This window comes from Molothrus aeneus, chromosome 9 (assembly GCF_037042795.1).
Source record: "Molothrus aeneus isolate 106 chromosome 9, BPBGC_Maene_1.0, whole genome shotgun sequence".
Lineage (NCBI taxonomy): Eukaryota > Metazoa > Chordata > Aves > Passeriformes > Icteridae > Molothrus > Molothrus aeneus.
In genome coordinates, this window is record NC_089654.1 from 7,462,886 (window position 1) to 7,485,350 (window position 22,465).

Sequence of the window (22,465 nt, forward strand, 5' to 3'; positions counted from 1 at the left end):
TTGCCTCATTTGTAAAGTCTGATGCTGTTGACTTGGGTTGTGTTTCTGATTTAATATATGTCACAGTTTCTTGCAAAATCTCTCTCTCAGGTTGTCTTCTAGCTTGTATTTGTTCAGTTAGGTATTCCTTATGTATAACCTTGTCCTTATTGATCTTTCACTATTTTTTCATCAGGCTCTTTCTTCAAGTTGTCATGCTCATTCTGAATTTTAATCCTGTCCTATAATATTTTTTGTGGTATTTTCAAGTCAATACCAGTGAAAGAATCCCTGAAAATGATGAAGGGGGAGGAACAGGACACTCAGTCTGGATAACTTATTTCCTAATTCTGTAATTTATTATGAGTTGTTTGGTCTCTATGAAAGGCTGTTAGTAAGCTGATGCCTATACTATCAGTAAGATGTATGTATACCTATTATTTCCTAAGGCACATTGTTTATGAAGTATCGAACTGTTATGAAAAATTACAAAACATTGAGGCTGAAGATGGCAAAAGTTGGCAAAACACCAGTATGGATAGACATCCAGGGTTCAGCAGTGTGAGCAATCAGAATAGCACTGTCTGTTTGCAGGCCTGGAGAGCAGAGAGAGCAGTTAAAGCTTACAGAAAGGCTAGTCCCCAACTTCAAATTCACATTACTATTTGAAAGATGGTGAACATTTGCATTTTAATCTGGAGTAACAGCAGCTTGTCTCCCCAAGATAAGCAGATAGTGATTCAATTAGTTAATGTGTGTGGCTCCACTTAGAAACACTAGCCTGGCTTTTAATGATGTAACACCTTCCTTCATTTCTTCATGTAAGGTGACTTGCAGACTTGTTTCTGCCTGCAGGGTTAAGATGTAAAATGGGATCTTTTAATAATCCCAAAAGGCAGGACCTGCCTGCTCTATGCCATCGAGGAAAGCTTGATTTGCTCTTCTGGGCCTGCTCCAGGTCTTGAAGATGGTGCAAGCTGGATTAGATTTTAACAAGGTAGAATAAGATGAATACATAACAAGACCTGGTCCCGTCCTTATGTCGATTGAATGTGCTGTGGTTGTTCCAAGCCTCCTTGCTTCACCAGCTTTTCAAACTGCTGTTCACATACTGTTGGCTAAAAATGAATGAGGAAAAATACATTTCCGTACTGCTTGTGCCTGAATTTATGACTATTGAGCCTCCAACTTCCAGTTATGATCTGTCTCATATATGTAATAACACATTTTCTGCAGGTGATGAGGTTGCTGTAACTTGTGATGAAGTGCAGGCAGCAGTTTGGTTTATTTTGTAATGCTTCTTTGTGTGTACCTGAAAATGGGTCATTTTTCTCCTGCAAGAATCACAACAGGTATCTCTGCAGGGGGACAGGCAGCAGCTGAACTGCACAGGGAAGGAGGGATGCTGCCGTTAGCTTCACTCCGATTAAACTATTGCTGCAGCTGGAATAAAACTACCCAGATGCAGGCTCCAGGCTCACCAGGTGGAAATTGTTCCCAGGAATAAATAAAAATAGTGATGATGAAGATTGCCTCTTTAACACACACAGAGGGGGAATTGAAATTTGTCACTTATGGGTTCTGCTTTGGGGACGGCAGAGATTGTTTCCTTGCGTGACCTTTATAACAAGAAGTGTCAGACTTCATCCTGTATGTATCAGACTAGTGTGACATTGGATATTAATCCTGATGGAAAAGGATTATGTGATTTTCACAGGCACTCAGATAGATTATCCTTTCTGGCCTAGCTGGAAGGTGGCAGGAGTCCCTCTCTGCAGATGCTGGCTGGGAGCAGAGTGTTCCCCAGAGAGCAATACCAGAATAACCAAGCAAGGGCAGCAACTCTGGCTACTGAACTTTCTTTTCACTTTCCATTCATTTCTGTTGTTCAAATGTGTTGCTTTGAGGACTTGCCCCTTTGAGCAGGGGCAGTGGCATGGATGGAAATGGTGCAGACTTTGAGAAATCTTTCTGTTAACAAGCCCTTTGAAACACATTAAAAATACCTGAAGGAAATTCTGGAGTAACATCACATTTAAAAAGATGTCCTTTTGTTTCTCAATGCCCATTCTTACATTTAAGTTTTGCCCAATATTTTGACAAATAATGTTTTGTCCTTAGGTCTGGGCACAGCTGATAATTTTGATGTTTCACAGTATCATGTTAAGCCCTGAAATCTCTGCTGGGTTTCCCACTGGATAATAAGAGAACCAGTCATGTTTTGTCTGGTTTGGTACTCACTTCCCTCCGCATCTCTCCCAGGGACCATGTCCCTGCCTTTCACCCCCCAAGTACCTCGCTGAACTTCCCACAGAAAATGTTCCTTCCAGGAAGGGGGTGGAATGTCTGCTCTTGCTTGCAAGAAAAAAAATCAGGTTGCTGCTGCTATCAGGTATTATGGCACTATTGCTTCTGGGGCTGAGGGGTCCTGGCCACCTGTGTGAAAAGTGTGTGCTGTAGGAAAGCTGTTCCCCAGCTTCTTCAGGGAAAAACCAGGGGTTTGGGTAAAGGATTCAAGGGTTGGGCTCTGCTCACCAGCTGCACCAGGCTGTACTGCAACAGTGGCATGGGACAGAACTGCATGGGTGTCACTTCAGCCCCTTCCTGGGGTATCAATTTACAGCAGCTGAATAACCTGAAATACATATCTATTGGGGTCCAGTTTTTTGTTTTGTTTTAAATTACAATAAAAGCTGCAGTTGTACAAAAACCTTTTGGGGAAGTGGCTAAAGCCATAGGCTTACACTGGGACATGGCAGCCTGCAACCACTTGCTGAAAGCTTTATAATTTACATCACTTTCTTTTTCTTCTTTGGTGTTTATAGACTCAAGCATTAAAAAAATACATGAGCAAATCTATATTTTAAGCTCTTCTATATTTGCCTCCTGACTGTTGAGAAATTTCATACAGAGACTATTTTCCCAGACCTTCCAGAATGATTCTCTTTCCTGAATAAGTAAGGTCAGCTTCTGCTCAGAAATATACATTTTTCCCTGGTGCCTTGGCAGGAACCTCAGAGACTGGACACCTGGCTTTCAGACAAGCCAAGGAAAGAAAAATGTGAAAAAAATCCCTCTCCTGTGATGTGAAAGCAGAACCATTTGCACACTGTGTCAGGAGCTTCTGCTCGTTAGACCTGCAAACTTTCCAGTGAAAAATGATCTGAAAATAAATGTGCAGTGAGTCATTTTTTTTCCTTCCCTGAGTTATACCTTTAATTAATCTCAATCAGTTTACAAAATCCATTTTTACTCAGATTTAAAAAGCATGCACTCTGACAAATAAATCTTGTACCAAGTCACAGTGTTTGTGATTGTTCCTGCTCAAGACCTGTCAGCAAATGTATCATTACTAATTGCCCAAGTTCCAACAAATCAAAACACTCTAATTTTATGTTAAGAAAGAAATTGAGTCCTTAAATTTTTGTATCTGTTAAAGCTTTAAACTGCTTTAGTGCATCACATGAATTGAAGCATGTCAGCTTCAATTCAGAAGTAATAATCCAAAGACTTGTCAATAATTGAGGACAGTATAGATAGGCTTATTTATTTTAGTCCAGTTAGGCTTGTTCTTTTGATTTGATTTGGGTTTATATTTTCCTTTATCCTCAAATCCCTTTTGGACCTAAGAGACCAGTATATAAGCAGCAGGTGAAGGTCATTAAAAAAATTAGTCTATTTACCTCAATGAAACCCAGGCTCAACTCAGGATATTTCATGCAAATTACAAACAAAACAAGAAAACAATCTGATGATAGAAATATGAATCAGATGATGTGTTTTATCAAGAAAAGTGCAGCTATTCCACCTGCCTTGTCTCTGCAGGAGGGCTTATATTTCATGATCCAGACTTGCTGTGAGCACTCCCCACTGTAGCCTCATTGTGTTCTGACCTATTGCCAGTCCTGGGTTTGTACCTGTCATCCCATGTTTATGGAAGTTCTTGTTCTGCAAACTGAAGAGTAATAACCCTTTAGCTGCAGTGTTACAATTGTTCTGAACTACCCTCAGATCTCAATCCCTTTCTCATTTGGTTTATTCTTTAAAAAGCAAAATAGAAGACGAGTGTTTGTTCCTTCTTTTGTGTTTGTGGCTTCAAGTTGTATTTTGAAGTAATTTTAAAATATTCTGCTCCTTGTTGTTTTTACATCTTTGCCAGACATATTTCTGTTTGGCATGTCATCCCAAAGTTGCTGTACCTAGACGGTGTAATCCCAAAGACCTCCACCTCTCAAGTACTAACAGCCTTTAAAAAAATCACTTTGGGAAGTGTAAGATTTTCAGAATAATGTTGCCAATATTTACATAGTCTGTGATTGAAGGCATATATTTAATATTCAACAGGCTGGAATTTATTATGAAAAACTAAGGTAAAGCCAGCCCTGTGTGGTGTCACAGTGTTGGGAAAGCTCTCATTCCCACTGGGCATACCAAGAGCCTTAACACAAACCTGAGAATAGTCAGCAGCCCCTTTCTCAGTTACACTGTGCTGCAAAAATAGTCACCCAGACCAGCAACCAGAAATTTGACCTTATAATGCTCTACACTAACGCTAATCATTGTTACACTAATCTTGCTTTCTTACTTTATTCTGTCCCTGGATCGTTCCATGCTAATGGTGATTTTTAAGGGGCATTTGTGGGAGAATATGAGTTGGTCAACACCAGGCACTGTAGCAAGAACTCTCCCTAAACTCAGGCCTTCACTAATAAAGGGCATAGGAGGAGAGAGAATTGCTTTGTTTTGGGTGGGGATGAAAAGAGATTGATTTTAACATTGTGGATGTTTATCAGCAGAAATGATTTTTAACATGTCTTAGAATTCTTACTGTCCATGATATAGAATAGGCATAAAGTAAATAAAAGGTAATAAATATTCAGGCCATGCTATTGCTGAGTGACAGCTGATGCTTTCAGTGGATTTTATGTATCCATCAGTGATAACCTGCAAATAATTCATTACAGTGTGCCTTCTGAAATGATGAGGCTTTGTTAAGCAACATTCAGCTAATGAAATAGCACACCTTAGGCAAAACACCTCCAACATGTGCCACTCATCGCTGCCAAAGACTAAAATCACTCTCTCCAAACGAGACAAGTGAAAGGCAGGTGTTGTGCCAAGGAACAACATATTCCTTTCAATTCAAGGGCATTCCATCTCAGGGTGCTCGCTCCATGAGCTGCTCTCACACGGTGTTTGTGAGGTTGCCTCATTGCATGACTCACCCCAGAGCCTCGCCTGCCAGACCGGCACAGGATCAGGAACCCAACTCCGTGCCCTGCTCAGGGAGTTTTATGAGACTTTTTGTGGACAACACCTTCTGCATGCTGCTTTTGAGCAACAGCTACTGCCAAAGTGCAATGCATTGGCTAAGAGTCACTTCTCCTGCTGCTCACAACTAAGCCTCTTGCTCTTTGAATCCTTTTATTGCTTCCCCATCTTTTCAATATTAGCGCTGAGCCTTCTGTTCCTGCTGGCTAAATCCCACCTAATCCAAATCTTGTCTTTAGTACATCTCTGCTATTATCTCCTGTATCCCTTCCACGTCATGTACCCCTCCCATCTCAACTTCATCATCATTACAAGATAAATACCTGACACAGCTTCCCAAATTTTGTCTTCCTTCTCTCAGTATATTTCTGAGGGCACCCACCACCTGCTCTTGCACCTCCTACCTGTGTCATCTCCCAGCCAGACTGCTGTCCCAGACTGATTCTCAAGTCTGAAAGCGTCAGCCCCCAAATCTCAATCTGCAAAAGCATAATCAGACAGAAAATGTTGTGGCCTGAACACCTTTGTTAGTCATATATGTGAATCAGAGCTTTTTGTCTGGCCATGTGAGTTTCTGGTAGCTTCAGTGGGCTTACTCATGATAGCAAATGCTACATTCAATAGTAGGCATTTGCAGGATCATCCTCTGTGATTGTAATCCCTTTTAGATGGGGAATGTGTCAGCATTTTATAAAGGGATGTAAAGATGCATGTGGCCTGTACAAAGTCTCCATAATTAATGTTGCTCCATCAGTTGATTACAGGAATTTACAGGATGCGCTATTATAATACAATAGCCTGTTGGAGTTTGATGCTTATGAAGAAAGGATAGAAGGAAAGAAGGGGGAAATTAGTGCAAGTGTTCCTTGATGTGGTAGCTGCTTCTGTGGATATAATGTCTATCTGTTCAGGGGTGCTGTTAGCAATAGACAGATATCTTTGTGGAGTTTTTTTTTCCCTAAATTCTAACTTGCGAAGCCTGAGACAGGCTGTGTGTATGGTGTTTGGGATTTATAAGCTGTTTCTCTGTGAACTTTGTGTGAGCATCACATTGTTGAACTGTTTGACAGACTGAAAGAAACCGAGAACGAAGCTCAAAGGACAACAATTCTCCCTTATGCAATCTAGAAAACAATTCTCTAAAATATTACATCAGCTGCTGGCAGCTGCAGGTTTGCCTGCCTGCTAATTTACTATCACAAGTGTTCCAGAATCCTTTGTAATCCAGCCATTGCTATTTATAATAGTAATGATTTATTTAAGGTCTCTGTACATGTCAGCATAAAGTCATCAAAAAAAGCAAAATGAAGATTAGTTGGCTGGAAGCACACAGAATGGAGAAGAATAACCCAACAATGGATTTGAGATAAAGCTTAGACACAGTAAATAACTAAAAAAAAAAAAATAAAGGGCAATCACTTTATTTTCAACTCATCATACAGGAGCCAGAGCCTGTGATTTTGGCACCAGGCAGTTCCCATCACAGGCTATTAGGAGCAGGGAAACAGGTGTCTGGTGGCCAGGGAAGGAAATGAGAAGCCGTGACACCTGAATTGAGATCATAGACCTGCTCCTGCCTTTGTGCCTAGGGAAAAGGCATTAACTGCTTGATGGCTCAGCTCCTCAGCAGGCTGTAGTGGCACCCAATTCTCAGCCGTTAAAACTTTTTACTTATTTATGAGATTTTTTTTTTTCTACAGAGAACTGTAATGATGCAAGGCAACTTTATTATGTTCAGTGAAAAATGCAAAGTTGAGAAAAAACGCTGAAGGATTGTGTAGTGGAGCGCAACACTTTTTAGAGCTGAGTCTCTAGGTCATTCTGAGGCAGGGATTTGAGTGGTGTCCCTTAGGATTTGCTGTTATATATGCTGAAATGATCAATCAAGGATAAAAAATGGACTGTTCTCATCTCATAGATCATTTCACAGTGAAACAGTTAAACTCCTGGCTGCTTTCTGAAAAACAGAGATCTGCATTAATAAGGTGACCTTATCAGAGCCACCCCTGGGGGAAAGGGGGGGAGAAAAAAGGTTGTAGAAAGAAAGCGAATCCTATTGTTAATCTTTTTTTCAGGGAGACTTGGATACCTGAATGCAAATTATTTTATATTTAAATTGTGTGAAAGCACAAAAGGTTTGTGTCTACAACTGACAGTTATTTCATTAGCTGACTTGTGCAGCCTTGCAAATGGTTTCTAGTGTTAACTTTCCTTGGATTTGTTTTCTTTGTTCTTTGCAGATCTTGCAACGGTGATCATTTTGATTAATGTATTCAGTGCTCTGTTTTACTCCTGATTCATGTTTTTTGCAGCAGTCGGTGTTCTGGCCTGGGTAAGGTGAGACTGTGAGGTGGCTTTAGTTTTCCTCCAGCAGTGCTGATCTGATGGGCTGTTCTCCAGCTGCAGAGGAGCATGGAGGATGCTGTAATGCATTTTGCATGGTAGCAACCCCAAACACGAGTCAGAGCAGGTTTTAATCATCAGATGTGGGATTGTTGCAGCCACATCCTGCTGTGACAGCAGATGGGCGCTGTGCATGGGCTCTGTGGGGTTGGAAGTCATCTTTGTATCTCTGTGAGTGGCTCAGGATTAGATACGCTGGCTCTGGGTCTCTGTTCACACAGGTTTGTGGTTCAGAGTGTGGTTCACTACATCCCGAAATTAAGAGTTTCTGTTCTGGTCTGTTTACAAAAGCTACCACACAAGCTGAGGTATTAATCTTGGAGGGAAGGAGAAGGTGAAGGTTATACCTTACCCCATATTGCTTCAGCCACACCACCATGAGTCCAGTCTGTGCTCCATATCTGAGGTACCAATAATCACTTCAGGAGAGAATGGTCCTTCCTACTCCTAAATTGATGGGTGATCTCTCATCTGGAGGTGCTGGCCTTCCATTGATCCAAAAGACGAGCTTCATCAAGCCACTCAAGTTTCAGTAAAGTTGATTTTTGGGATAGATCCTGTCAATCCAACCTGTAGATCTGGACTGAAGAGCATCATCAAGGTTTGCACACCAGTGTAAAAAGCCAGGCATAGGAATTGCTCGATTAATTGTCCCCGATGCACATCGATCTGCAGGCAAGTTGCTGGAAGGCGTGCAAGCTCTTACTACTCTTTCCCTCTTTTCTTCTTTATTTCTTTTACTCAGACTACATTTTTCTTCTTTGCAGAACTTCTTGGCATTAGTTATTGCAATCAATCTGCCATTCCCTGCTGATGCCTCTTATTGCATTGGTTTTCCAAACTCTTTCAGTGGTGCCTGAAGCATTTACATCACTCTTCAATCTGCACCAGGCTCCAAGCCCTAAAACACAAACACCTCGGGGACCTGGGCCTGAGCTTCCTCACAAGCCACTCGTCTCCATTACCCTCCCTGAGAGTCACAGCTTCAGGAATCACAGCCAGATCCCAGGACAAAACACTTGAGACACAAAGGCGGGGCTTCAACAGCAAAATCAGAAAACAGGCCCAGCCACCTCTATAAAACATCACTTTGAAACTGCTCTTCATGTGCAGAGAAAGTGAACTCGTCAGAACAGTTTTACTGTTTTGTAATCTTGTACTTTTACTTCCTCTTGAATATTTTCAAGCTATTTCCCGTTTTTACAAGAAATCAAATATACAAAGGGTTTTCTGAGAACTGTTTGTGAAAATAGGAAACTTGGGGTTTTTTGGGTTCAGAGCCTTGAATTTTTTTATCTTGATTTTACATGGTCACCTACAGAAAAAAGAAAGGAAAGGATTTTATGGGTCTATAAAGGAGGCTCTGAGAGAAAGCAGTGGAAAGGTAGATTATTTTTTGCTTCACAAGTCTAAGTATTTTCCCTGCACTCTCTTCTGCTTCACAGCAATAAATATAATAGGATTTTTTCAGCCTTTATTCTTGGACTCACTTCTTAGTAGATGTTTAATTTTAAAAAGTGAAAGACAAAAGCGGGGATAGAAGGGAATGAGTATCAGGGAAGAACAGGGACACTTGAAACTCAAGGGAAAGGGAAAAACAGAATAGCTCAAGTTAGGTCAAGATTTGTTCATTTTCTTTTAGACTATACTTGGAAGAAAAAATCTTTAGACAAATATTTGTAGATAAAATTCCATCTAACTGCTTTTTCACACAAGAGTCTCACAAATCATTAGCCTGGTCCATAACTGGACAACTCTTCCAGCTGATCTAGCAAAAAATATTCTGATCTCTTTGTCTATGATAACACTGAAATCAAATAGCTGGTCAACATGCAAAATATTAGAGAAACAAATACCTTCTTCTGCCTAATTTTTCTTTACATAGTTTTTATGCTAAATAGTAGACTTTCTGAACACTGTGACAGAGAGCTGTTATTTCTGAACACCAATTTCAATGTTTTGGTTTGAAACTTAGCTTAATGTATGAAACCCATGTCCTTGCTGTCACAAAATCTCCATTTTCCCACTTTTACAATATTGTTGGCAGATGTCTCCAGCTGTCTGTTGCTGACACAGAATTGCTTCTGATTATCTGATGCTGAGCTGTTCTGCTCTGTTTTTGTGGTTTTAATCTCTCCAACAATACCTGAACACGCTGTGCAGATCGTGATTATTGGGGCAGAATACAGTCGTCTCTGAAATTTATTGTCCCACACAGAAAATTGGAAATCCTTAGGATCTTTATATCTGGATTGAATGTGAACTGCACTTCTTTCTGATTTCATAATTTAACATTGCAGACTGTTGACTTATTGACTACAGCGTTAGCATTTTCCAGATTGGCAGACAAATTGCCTTGTAGGAGTGTCTATGCATATTTATACATCATCCAAAGGTTAAACGATAGAATATATTTTAATTGCCTAGAGATAACTTTGCAAATTATATCGCTGGTATCAAAACTTCTAAACTTAAAAGATGAAAGTTAAGCACTGAAACCCATATTTTTTTCCAAGTAAATAAACCACTCAGCAGTACTGATTACTGACAGTCTTTCACTGATGTTAATTAAATAGCATCTCAAAGACATAGCTGCCATTTTAGGCAAAATTTTAAGACAGAGGGAATTCTAGTTTTTTTCTTGGTCTTCCTAAGCATGGCATTTATATTGGTCTTGCTATTTGAGAAAGAACCACAAGCAAATAAACCCCAAAATGTTAAAACAATTAAAGCAAGGTATGTAAGCATTTTTTTCCACTTCCATTTGCCTTAAAATCTGAAGGTATAAAAAACTAACTCCCCAAAGAAGCTGAAACATGTCATGTGCTGCAAGAGCACTGCATACACTCACTGAGAATATTTTTCAGAGAAAACATAACCTTGGAGCTATTTGAGTATTTAAGAGAAAATCTAATTGCTACTTACATTTTTTACTTCCCACTTCAGCAATACTTTTCTCTTTAGAATACAGACCCCTAAAGAAATTACTTAGGAATAACAAGTGTTCTGCAAATTTGCTGATTTACAGTGACTGCTCTTATATATGAGCTCTTAAAATAAGGTTCTGCACATGGATTGGGGCAATCCAAGTCACAAATACAGGCTGGGCAGAGAATGGATTAAGAGCAGCCCTAAGGAGAAGGACTTGAGGATGCTGGTTAATGAGAAGCTCAACATGACCCGGCCATGTGTGCCTGCAGCCCAGAAAGCCAAACCTATCAAGAGCAGTGCAGTCAGCAGGTCAAGGAAGGTGATTTTAGATAATGTTTAAGGTCCCTTCAAACCCAAACCATTTTATGATTCTATGAATGTGAGTAAATTCAAAGTAGTTTGCTCTCAGTGGGAGAAATACATGACCCTGCAGTAGCTTAGTCACTTACTGTGCTTTTGCCTTTACAAGTGATCAGTAAGAACTCATCTGGAGTGTAATGCATTGAGCAGGAGACTGGGAGACAGATGCATCCCTCTCCTGGGGGCTTTGACTAGAGGAAATTATATGTGCTTAGGTGAAGAAAAGGATTTTACAAGTGGAGGTGCAGACTGGGAGGGCTGGACCCCTTCAGGAAGATGGGGGAACCAAAACCAGACACCTCACTTCCCGACAAGGAGCCCAGCAAGGAGCTTATCAATTAAAAAGAGGAGACATCACTGTGGTGATCTCCTGGTCTTGTTGGTGGATTTTGAAATAAATCTCCCTTAGTCTAGTTTTGAAAGGAACTTTGTATCTGCACCTGCCAGGGGTTAGAATTTTAGGCTGTTAAAGTAAGAGGATGGAGGTGTCTTTTTTCACTCTTTGCTCCAGAGCAAGATGGGAGTTACAACACTCTGTGCTCCCTGTTTCTGTGGATGGGGTTTTGGCAGCTTCCACACTGAGCACAGATGGTATTTGAGATCTTGTACTGAGACAGCCCTGCAGGGAAAGCAATAACTCTGTCAGTTTTCCTGGGTTGTAAAGCTGCAGATAGATATCCGAGGTCCACCAGAGTCTTTGCAACATCCAACCTCTGAGTTCATTTTGTTACGTGATGTGAGGGCAAGAATGGCTACTATCCTTGTTCTTTTGGTTAACAGAGTAAAAAAAAAAACCCAAAACAAATGAAACCCATGAGAGCTGGCAGGAGTGATCTTAGTGAGTTTTTGAGAGACTGCAAAAATACCCTTGAGGTGATGGTCAACATGAGCCAGCTGTGCCCAGGTGGGCAGGAAGGCCAGTGGCACCTGGCTTGTCCCAGCAATGGTGTGGCAGCAGGAGCAGGGCTCTGACTGTGCCCCTGTCCTGGGCACTGTGGGGCCACACCTCGAGTGCTGTGTCCAGCTCTGGGCCCCTCATGCCAAGAGGGACATTGAGGGGCTGGAGCGAGCCCAGGGAAGGGCAGCGGGGCTGGGGCAGGGTCTGGAGCACAGGTCTGGTGAGGAACAGCTGAGGGAGCTGAGGGGCTCAGCCTGGAGAACAGGGGGGTCAGGGGAGATCACTGTCACTGGTCACTGATCACTGTCACTATCACTGTCACTATCACTGTCACTATCACTGTCACTGATCACTGTCACAGTTCACTGTCACTGTCACTGATCACTGTCACTGATCACTGTCACTGTCACTGTCACTGATCACTGTCACTGATCACTATCACTGTCACTATCACTGTCACTGATCACTGTCACTGATCACTGTCACTATCACTGTCACTGGTCACTGATCACTGTCACTCATCACTGTCACTATCACTGTCACTATCACTGTCACTGATCACTGTCACTGATCACTGTCACTGGTCACTGATCACTGTCACTATCACTGTCACTGTCACTGTCACTGATCACTGTCACTATCACTATCACTATCACTGTCACTGTCACTGATCACTGTCACTGTCACTGATCACTGATCACTGTCACTATCACTGTCACTGTCACTGATCACTGATCACTGTCACTATCACTGTCACTGATCACTGTCACTATCACTGTCACTATCACTGTCACTGATCACTTATCTCTGACCACAGCTCTATGGACAGAGGCTGGAGCCAGGTGGGGGTCGCTCTCTTCTCCCCACAACAAGTGACAGAACACCGATTGCACCAGGGGAGGTTCAGATTGGATATTAGAAAGAAAATTCTTTGCTGAAAGGGTTGTCAAGCCCTGGGACTGGCTGCCAAGGGAAGTGGTAGAGTCACCATCCCTGGAGTTAATTAAAAGAGGTGTAGATGTGGTGCTCAGGGACATGGGTTAGTGGTGGGCTTGGCAGTGCTGGGTTAATGGCTGGAATTGATGATCTTAAAGGCCTTTTCCAATCTAAATGATTCCATGATTCTGTGATTCTAGATCGTGCCTCCATGTCAGAGGCAGGACAGATAAGGGTGTCTACTGAACTGTCATTAGTTCTTAAGAAATGTGACAATTCCTCACTTCTCATCAGTGAAAATTTATCTAAAGCATTATTAGCTTACTTCCCAATCAGTTAACTATTGAAGCAGAATTTTGAGCTACTGCACTGGGCTGATTCCTTAAACAAAATTCAGATTTCCTTTGCTTTGTGGTCTTTTCTCTTGCATTTTTGGATAAAAGCTGAAGGTATACCTTATATTTATGTTCCCTAAATACTGTGATATATTCTCAGTAGTGCCCCCTTTTGCTTCTAATTAAATCCCCACCTATCTTATCTTTTCTATTTTATTACCTCTTATATGTACTGGTAAATAATAAGAGAGGGAATTTGGAAAAGAAATTCTGTGTGTATCAAATCAGAGAATTTGAAAGATTAGAGAAATATTTACAGCTCCCAAAGAGTCAATCTTTAGTCCAAGATTTAATAAAGGAATGGACACGAGCCCTGTTTGCTCTCACTGTTCTGGAAGGACTGGGTTTGCAATATTTTCTGTCTTCAAAACAGTAAAACTACTTCTGATGAATTTAGCAAAGTTTGTATGCAGCAGTGCCCCAGACACTTTCTTCTTTTCCTTGACATTATTTTTTCATCAGTTTGGATGGTGCAGTATCTGCAGACAGTGCATGTTCCAAATATTGGATTGCTGTGTTTTTGCATGCAAACCTTGTAAAGGAAAAGAAATACCACACTATGTGTACAAGCATCAAAATCTGATTATATGCAGGATTCTAATCTTAATATCACACCATCCTCACTGAAAAGCATTGCAACAATATTCCAATTCATATTCTGAATGGTGTGTTTCTCTGCAGTCATCTTGCAGAATTCTTATTCCTACCAGGAGAAAATCAGTATACTGAACTGAATAAAAATGTATACATTAAATTGCTTATTCAAATGTCCACCTTTGATGTTTGCAGATGAATTCAAGCAGGAAGCAGTATAACCTGAGCTTTGTTCTATTGATACAAGAGGCTAATGTGAGTTACAAAACAGGAAAGAATGAGAAGTTGCTTAATACACTGGAAATGTGGAAAAAAAATGCAGATTTCAGTTATTAGCTTTCACAGCTGTATTTGCATAGAAATATACTAATGGCTGGGTGACATTTCATGCATGAACTTGATAGAGCATCCTTAAAAATATTCATGTTAGAAGAGTACTTAAAGGGAACTTCGAATTTGAACATTCCCGTCTTTGTTTAAAAAAACCCCAAACCCTGGTTTCCCTAGGGTATTCCAGTGCAAGGTATTTCTTTATGAAACAAAGCCTTCTTTGTTATGAGGAATTCTGGGACAGCCTAGGAAAGGCCCTTTTTTCTGATCACACTTTAAAAAATATCCTGATTCCCCTGAATGTTAAATATTATTGAACAATAGATGTTGCTCAGGCTTTTGTGGAAAATACCAGCAAAGCAAGAAGACCCTTGAGGTTTCAAACACCTCTTGGATTATCAGTTTCCTATGCCATTTTCTATTTTGAGGGAACACCTTCCTTGTAAGTGGGACAAAGATGAATGCCAATCATCTACACTGTGTGAGATAAAAGGAGTCACTCTGCTTTGAAAAACTAGAACAATTCTTGGAGGGGTCTATCACAGTTACCCCCTTGTATGAATTTTTGAGAGCTGGGTCACAGCAATTCCTTCCAATTCACATTTACTTGCTGCGCATTGTTTTGTTTTTTTTTTAATTCACCTACTAGAGCAGACCAGGTGCAGCTTCATTTGTAACTCATAAATGATAAATATGTCTGGTTTTATTTAGAGTGGAGAGGTTCAGAGAGCATAGTGAAGGATTTTAGATTAGGGAGCACTTTCACTTGCCAGAAGTTTCAGCTTTCATTTTCTGTTCTTTTAATTTAAACATGATTATTAACAATGCACAGCTGAGGAAGGCACTTTCCTGAAATATTCCAAGGATTATTCCTGCTCTGTTATCTCCCTTTCACCTTCCACAACAGGATTTTAAGTGCTCGCATTAGTTGATGTTCTTCAGAAGAGCAGCTGGTCAATCTCTGATTGTGACTTTCATCAGAAGTAGAAAACTCTACCTTCTGAAGTAGTGAGATGTGAGCACTAAGTCCTGGGAACATTTTCTAAAAACTCAACTCACTTTATAATGAAATATAAACCAGTCTTGAAAGGGATTAGAAGGAATATGACAGGAGTATAAATTAAAAAGCACTGCGTTGTGAAAACATCTATTTAAGCAGTTTTGACTCTGCCTTCACTCAATCCAATTCCTGCAGATGCTGGTTGTCCAGAAGCTTCCAAAACAGCAAGAACCATCTCTGGAGCCTGTCCATGCTCTTGCTATAATCAGATTTCAAAAGGAAAGTGGGAGTATGGGGAGGTACCTTTTTGGAAAAAATGCGGTCCTGCATTTTTAGTAGCTGACCTCCTTTCCTTCTGTGTCTATCCTACACTGTATGAACCTCTCAAGCAGAATAGGTCTCTGCAGAAAAGGGCTGCAGGATCATTTTCCCTGTCAGTATGAGACATAACTGCTCATTCAAGACAGAACAGTGCTGCAGAGATGTGAAAATAGAAAACCAAAATGAAAATATTATGAAAAAGGGTCATTAATATCATCTTAGAGGATCTGTCTAAACCATAACATAATCACAGGCAGTGTCTAGTAATGTTATTTTACACTGAAGAACAAAAGTTACAAAATGACTTTAGTCTTTGCCAAAAGAAAGTCACTTTTTCATCTGAAGTGCAGAAGGAATCAAATTCTTGCAGTGGTGCAAAATCTATGCATGCAAAGCTACTTTTAGAGTCATATTAGTAAAATGCCTGTCAAAAGTCAGGGGAAAGTCTGGTTTATAATAGGAAAGGGCAAATCTCAAATAAAATTTCCAGTTAGAGTGAAAATATATAGGCTGAAGCCATCAGTGGATGGTAGCAGCAATAAAGATCATTTGGGCTGCAAGAGCAATATCGCCTCCAGAGCAGTTTTTGCAGACGGTGGCAATGGCACCTGAAGGACGCGTTTTACAGGTGAGTCTGTGCACGAGTCAGCTCACACAGAGCCCTCCCTGCCTCCCCTGCAGGAAAGGAGTTTATCACATGGAAAACAGCATTTTACCTGAGCGCAAAAGATGGCAATTAGCAAGATTTGGAATGGTACATGAGGGTAGGAGCTGAAAGACAGGACATTTGAGAGTCGTTTGCAGCTCCCAGAGAGGGCTGGGTGAGGGTGGGGGAATTGCTGCTCTCACCAAGGAGAGATGGTGCCGACTGGCAGCGTCTCCTGGTTCCTGTTGACTTTCTGTGGGCACGTTTAACCTGTAATTTGGAAGAGGAAAATACAGTCTGGCACACATTCCTGAAGGGTTGCCAGTCCCAGATCTATCCATTGCATAGCCTGCCAGAATTGGAAAGATAAGTGCCTTACCAACCAGTATCCACAGCAACAGACACCGGAATTTTATATTTTTAATACATATAAAGACCCAAAGACAATAATTACTTTTTTATTTTCCAATTTTATAATAGTAATAATGACCTTTAGGTCAGGAATTTTCAGCAGTTAATGACTGTCTGGCTTTTTCTTTGGTCCTTGGTTTCTCCAGCCAGTCATTAACAGTGAGCAATGTGCCTTCTCCTGTGGACACTTTGGCTTAATCGTTACCTTTTCATGTTACAGAATGCACCAGCTGGGAAATAAGAGTCTCCTATGAGAATGGGTACATGAAGTGTGCCTTGGGTTTCATTTCTTTGAAAGAATATTCTGTGAGGGTGTGAGAGTTTACTGTAAAAGATGATTGACTAGTATCCACAGCTCTGAGAAAAGTTAGATCACTCTGAGGAATTGGGACTGAGCATGGTTTAAGGCCATAGATCTCAAAAGATTAAATCTTCAGAATTTATCTGTGTAATCTAGGTTCCCTTACTCTTGGTAACGGAGTGCTTTGGAATTATATATGGACACAAATATTTTCTCATCCATCTTCTAGGATCACACAGGAAAGGACCTTTTTTTGTTTGTTTGTATTTTTATATGTAATCATTGTGATGCTGAAAGCACAGTATGGTGACAGTGTTTCAAGAGTTAAAATTTATTTTAAAATACAAAACAACCCTCTGGAATGCTTACCCTGCTCCACCTGGATAGTAGATTCCATCCTTCCAACCACCCTCTCTTTCAAAACACCTAGAAGCTGTACCTGACTTTGTTCGGAGGAAAATACATTTATATATGAAAATGACTTTGTCTTGCACTCTATTGTATGATAAAAAATGCAAACCATGGAATGGAAGTATCTTCTGACCACTCTACTGATCATATTCTTCATAAAAATTAGCCAGACTGTGAGTATATTGCGTGCCTGAACTTATATAAACCTTTGAACAGTCTTCAGTTCTTGTGCCTGTTAGCTGAGCTCTTCTTTAACCTGTATAACTTTTAATGCCATTGTTCCAATACAGTGTTACCCAAAAAAAATTGTGAACATCTCTTTCCTTCAAGGTATATTGGAGCTTGAAAACAATTGTGTAAGAAATGCACTACCTGGAGGACAAATAAATCCACAAGAAAACAACAGTTTTCTAAACCACATATTCAATGTGGAGGGACTCCTAGTTGTAGTCCAATGTATGATTACTGCTGAAGAGTCAGGTTACTGCTGAAGCACCTCCACTGGGACAGTAAAAGAAAATGGGAATTTCGTCTTTAGCAGATTTAAAGTCAATAGGGTGTCCTTTGAGAATTTGGTACTAAATATGCAATAATGTGAATGATGAGCTTAATTTTAATGTTTTGCTGGGAAAAGAAATTTGGCACCTGCATAACTTTTATTGGAACTATTAGCTTTTCATTTTGTATCTTTAAGTGAAAACACAGAGTGCACATGAAAGCTGTGGACATCTGCTTTTGCTTGAACGCTTTTTTTACTTTTCAAGAAAAATAACACCAGCAAAATATAAGTAGCGTTCCAAGAAAGAGCTACTCAGGAGTCCCATAAGGGCTGGGACTGTGTTTTGTGGTTTTTCCACTCTTGGAGTGACAGTATTACTTTCTCAGCTGAGGCTTCATTTGCATTTTGAAAGTACAACAATTTACTTCTCAGTAGGGCTGTGCTGTTTCTAAAAGGCTGGACTGGCTCAGGGATTTAAATCCAGTAAGGTTCCAGTAATTCCCTTTACAATGAGTTTTAAAATCTACACCTTTAAAATAGCTCTGCACCTTCAAACTTCAAGCTCAAGTCCGTGTTAAAGCAGCTGGCTAACCAGTAGTAGAAATGGGAAAGGTCCAAAAGACAGGAGTGACACGTGACTTGTGTTTCATTTGCTGCTTTAATGGATTTTTCCTCAGCTTCACAGCTAACCAGTGCAGATTATTTATAGATTTTAAAGCCAGAAATTAACACTCTTCCTTGTAGGCAGAAGAAAAAATGTATGCAATCATTATTAATTCTTTAGCATTATAATGCCTTCTGGCTCAACGTGTGTGCAAGGGACCAAGGGTAAACATGCATTTATCATCCCAACCCTTATCTGTTCTCAAAAACGTCCTTCAGTGGAGAACTGTGAAACAGCCTGCCTAAAGGATTTGAGACCTTTTATTTTTTTGCTGCTGATGCAAAAATCTTTACAGTCTTTGCTATAATTGAACATTCAAACATAAAATATTGTAAACACCAGATTAGAGTGTTCCTTTTCCCCAAATGCCCCAACCAACCAACCAACAAACCCACTATGATGCTAGCTGCCTTCACATGAAGCCTTTTGGCTTCCTTTCATTGGGACAAATTATCCAGGCATCCTTGGATACCCAAAGAGATCTCCCCCTTTCCAACTCAAACTAATTTTTGAGTCCTGACCTTCTCTTTGTTTCCTTTTATTTCCAGTTTTACCATTGCTCTGAGTTCCTATTCCCTAATAGAATTCAGCTGTGGAGGGAATACAATCCTGGCAGGAGGCAGCCTACCCAATCCCTCACTGGCCACTGAACTCAGTAGAACAAAATTGTCCTTCACATCATTTTACCAGTGTTCATGGAGTAATTCCAGCAATCAGCCTGTCCTGTCATCTCTCTGCAGCTCCCTGTACCCCACTGTAACACGAGGTAGAGGAGACAGCAGTGATACAGCAGCTGGTATTGTTTGATCAGCAACACAATCCTTGCTGGAATTTCATTTCCCTTGCAGACTTGCTACTAGAATACATTTGTCATCCATACTTTGTAGCAGAGTTATATTTGCCTGTAATTACGCACGAGTCTGGCAATACTTTATTGTTAACATAAAGTACTGCCATTTAAATCCCCAATCTTAAACTGGAGTATTTGCAAAACTCTGTAATTGCTAAAATAACAAAGCTGCCGTTACTGTATGGGAAGTTTGCAGCTTGTTGGGGAAATACTTATATTGGCTTAACTACACCTGTATAGATTCCTTATGTTTTCAGGTGCTGTTTAGGACAGATTTCTGCTGGGCATAACCAAAAGTTTCTGGCACTGTCACAGAATGGCTGAGGCTGGGAGAGGCCTCAGGAGCTCACCTAATCCAGCCCCTGCTCAAGGGGTTGCCCAAGACCATGCCCAGATGGTTTTGAGTTACCTCCAAAGATGGAAACTCCATCAGCTCTCTGGGAACCTGTGCCAGTGCTCAGTCAAAACTGAACTCCATGTTTTCCAGCTTGTGGTCTAACCCCATGTAGGAGGAAGTTTATAAAAGATAACCAGGAAAAACAAGTGCAGTGTGGTTTTACTCAGTGCAATGGGCACAGATAGTACTGCAAATGCCCGGGGATATGAAAATCCACAAAGGCAATATATTTTGGTTTCATTTTGTGTTGGTGTTTTGCAAACAAAAAACTGGTGATGCCCTTCTCTCGTACTCATTCTGTGATTTTTTTTTATTTTTTTTTCTATTTTTACATTACATAGTTCTCCCCACATGATTGTTCTGTTCCTAAGTCTGGTTGGATAAAACAGATCTCAGGACTAACGACAGCAGTATGAATTTGCTCTGAACCATAAGCAATTTTGCCACATTACCCTTTTCATACTTGAACCTCAAAACATCCATACTTTGTATCTAAGAGTCTCCAAAAGTTTGGTAATTCGTGATAAAACGCGTGCCGTCTCTAAGCCTTGTTCTGACACACCTGCACAGCATTTCTCAGCTCTCTGTGCTCTTTTGGGAGAGGATGGGGGAGCTTTGTGCTCCTCCAGCAACCCCCAGGGCATGGAATGATGGAGTGCAGGTGGTTCTGCATTCCCATGAGGACCTCCATGTAAAAGCTGATGCTCCAGTGCCGTTGCCAAGTGGCAGATGAGTACAGGGTTCTGTTGTCTGGCCAGGAAGGATCCACTCTCCTCACACAGGTTCCCTCCTGCCCCTTTTCCCTGCACTCACTGGCTCTGCCCTGGCCCTCAAAACAAATCCCACCATGTGTCACCCCTCTGTTTCTCCTCCAAAGGTGATCAGAGCGATGGAGTGATGGAGCACCTCTCCAAGGAGGAAAGACTGCGAGATTCGGGATTGTTCAGCTGGAGGAGGCTTCAGGGTGACCTTACCATGGCCTTGAAAGAGACTATAGCACCTGAAAGAGACTTAAGAGGAGAGATGAGGAGAGACTTATTACAAGAGCGTGTAGTGACAGGACAAGGGGGAACAGGCTCAAAATGAAAGAGTGCAGGTTTACATTGGCTAGCAGGAAAAAATTCTTTAGTGTGGTCAGGCTGCTGAGGCCCTGGTACAGGCTGTCCAGGGAAGTCACGGATGCCCCATCCCTGGAAGTGTTCAAGGCCAGGCTGGATGGCGCTTGGAGACCCTGGTCTCCAGCGGAAGCTGTCCCTGCCCGGGGCAGCATGGCTGGAACGAGACGATCTTTAAGGCCTCTTCCAGCACAAACCACTCCATGATTCTCTGGAACAAAGCCTCCTTCTGCGGCACACGTGTACTGAGTTCTCAACTTGGGGGCAAAATCACCTTCCCGAGGCCCTCTCTGGGGCCGCGATCGGCCGAGGGTGGGGACAGGGGAGGCGGGACCCGTGTCCCCGGCGGAGGTGCCGGGGCAGGGCGGGCCTGCGGGGTGGCGGCAGGCAGGGCGGGGGCCGTGAGGGGCCGCGGGCGGGGCGCTGTTTGTGTGCGGCGGGCACCGAGCGGGCCGGGGCCGTACGGGGCTGTGTGGGGCGCTGTTTGCAGCGGGCACCGAGGGGGCCGGGGCCGTAAGGGACTGTGTACGGGGCTGTGTGCGGTGCTGTTTGCGGCGGGCACCGAGCGGGGCTGGGGCCCTACGGGGCTGTGTGCGGCGCTGTTTGCGGCGGGCACCGAGCGGGGCCGTGGCCGCTCCCGCTGCCCCCGCCCGGGCCCGCCCCGCTCGCGTCGCTCCGCGCTGGATTGCTCGCGCCTGGCCGGCGCCGTCTGGGGCCCGGCGGGCGGCGCGGCCAGGCCCGCTCAGCCGAGCGCAGAGGCGGCCGCAGGAACAATACGGCGGCGGGCGCGGAGCCGCGCGGCCGCCCCGCACCATGTACGCGTTCGTGCGGTTCCTGGAGGACAACGTGTGCTACGCGCTGCCCGTGTCCCGCGTGCGGGACTTCAGCCCCACCTCCCAGCAGGACTTCGACAACCAGAAGGTCTACACCGTGTACCGCAACCCCGAGGAGGCGGCGGACGAGGACGACGAGAGCCCCGGCGAGTGGGGCGACCGGCTGCTGCTGCACAAGGCCCAGATCCTGGCGCTGGCAGGTGAGGGCGGACCGGGCCGCGGGCGGGGGGCGATGCCGCCCCCTCCCCGCTGAGGGAGGGAGGGAGGGACGGTGGGGGACGAGGGCCGGGGGTGGGGAGGGGCAGCTCCGAGCGGCCCCGGGCACGGGGAGGGGGCCCAAGGCTCGGTTTCCAAAACAGCCGCGACCCCCCCCGTGATGCCCCCCGCGGTACCCGGGGAGGGGGGCGGTGGAGACTGAAAAAACAAAAAGAAAAAAAAAGTTTAGGTTTTCGTCTACGGCTTATTTATAGTGCATGGAGTCATTTGTATACCTTTGCAGTTGTTGCCAGTTTTGAGGGTGCTGTTTTATGTCCGCTTTGTTAGTTTAAGTGACTTCACCAATAGTGGAACCAGACCTCCAGGTACTGCTCTTGTTAAGCGTGGGCTTGCTGCGTTTGGTTTGTTTCGTGTTCAAAGATAACAAATGTCTCCAAGCTAAGGGGACCAATTCAAGCGTATGGTAGGAAATAACCCCGTGTCTTGGCCATTTGAAGGTGTTCAGCCCTGGTGAGATAGTGCTGTCAGTACATTGCCCCCAGATAGTGACTATGGCAGAGTGTTTCCTTGAAGACTTTGTGTAAGTTTCCTCGCTGCCATGGTTGACATAGAAAGGAAGTTTGGTGGTTGTAGCAAATTGCTGGTTAGTGTGGACTTGCCCAATAGGCTTTTGAAAGACTTTAATGACCATTTGAAATGACAGT

General features: G+C 42.7%; 1 protein-coding gene across 8 annotated transcripts in view; it reads left to right on the forward strand.

Annotated features, from left to right (window-relative positions):
- Positions 1-22,465, forward strand: part of LOC136560179 (BEN domain-containing protein 5) — an 883,159-nt gene that overhangs the window by 508,316 nt on the left and 352,378 nt on the right. Inside the window, exon 1 of one of the 8 annotated variants that reach the window (XM_066555876.1) lies at positions 21,440-21,745. The exons of 6 other annotated variants lie outside the window; for them this stretch is intronic. In XM_066555876.1, coding sequence (XP_066411973.1) covers positions 21,526-21,745 — 220 coding nt within the window. In that variant the 5' untranslated portion in view covers positions 21,440-21,525. Of the gene's footprint in view, positions 1-21,439; positions 21,746-22,465 lie in introns of those variants that run through there. One more of the 8 variants, XM_066555877.1, reaches the window with a different exon arrangement.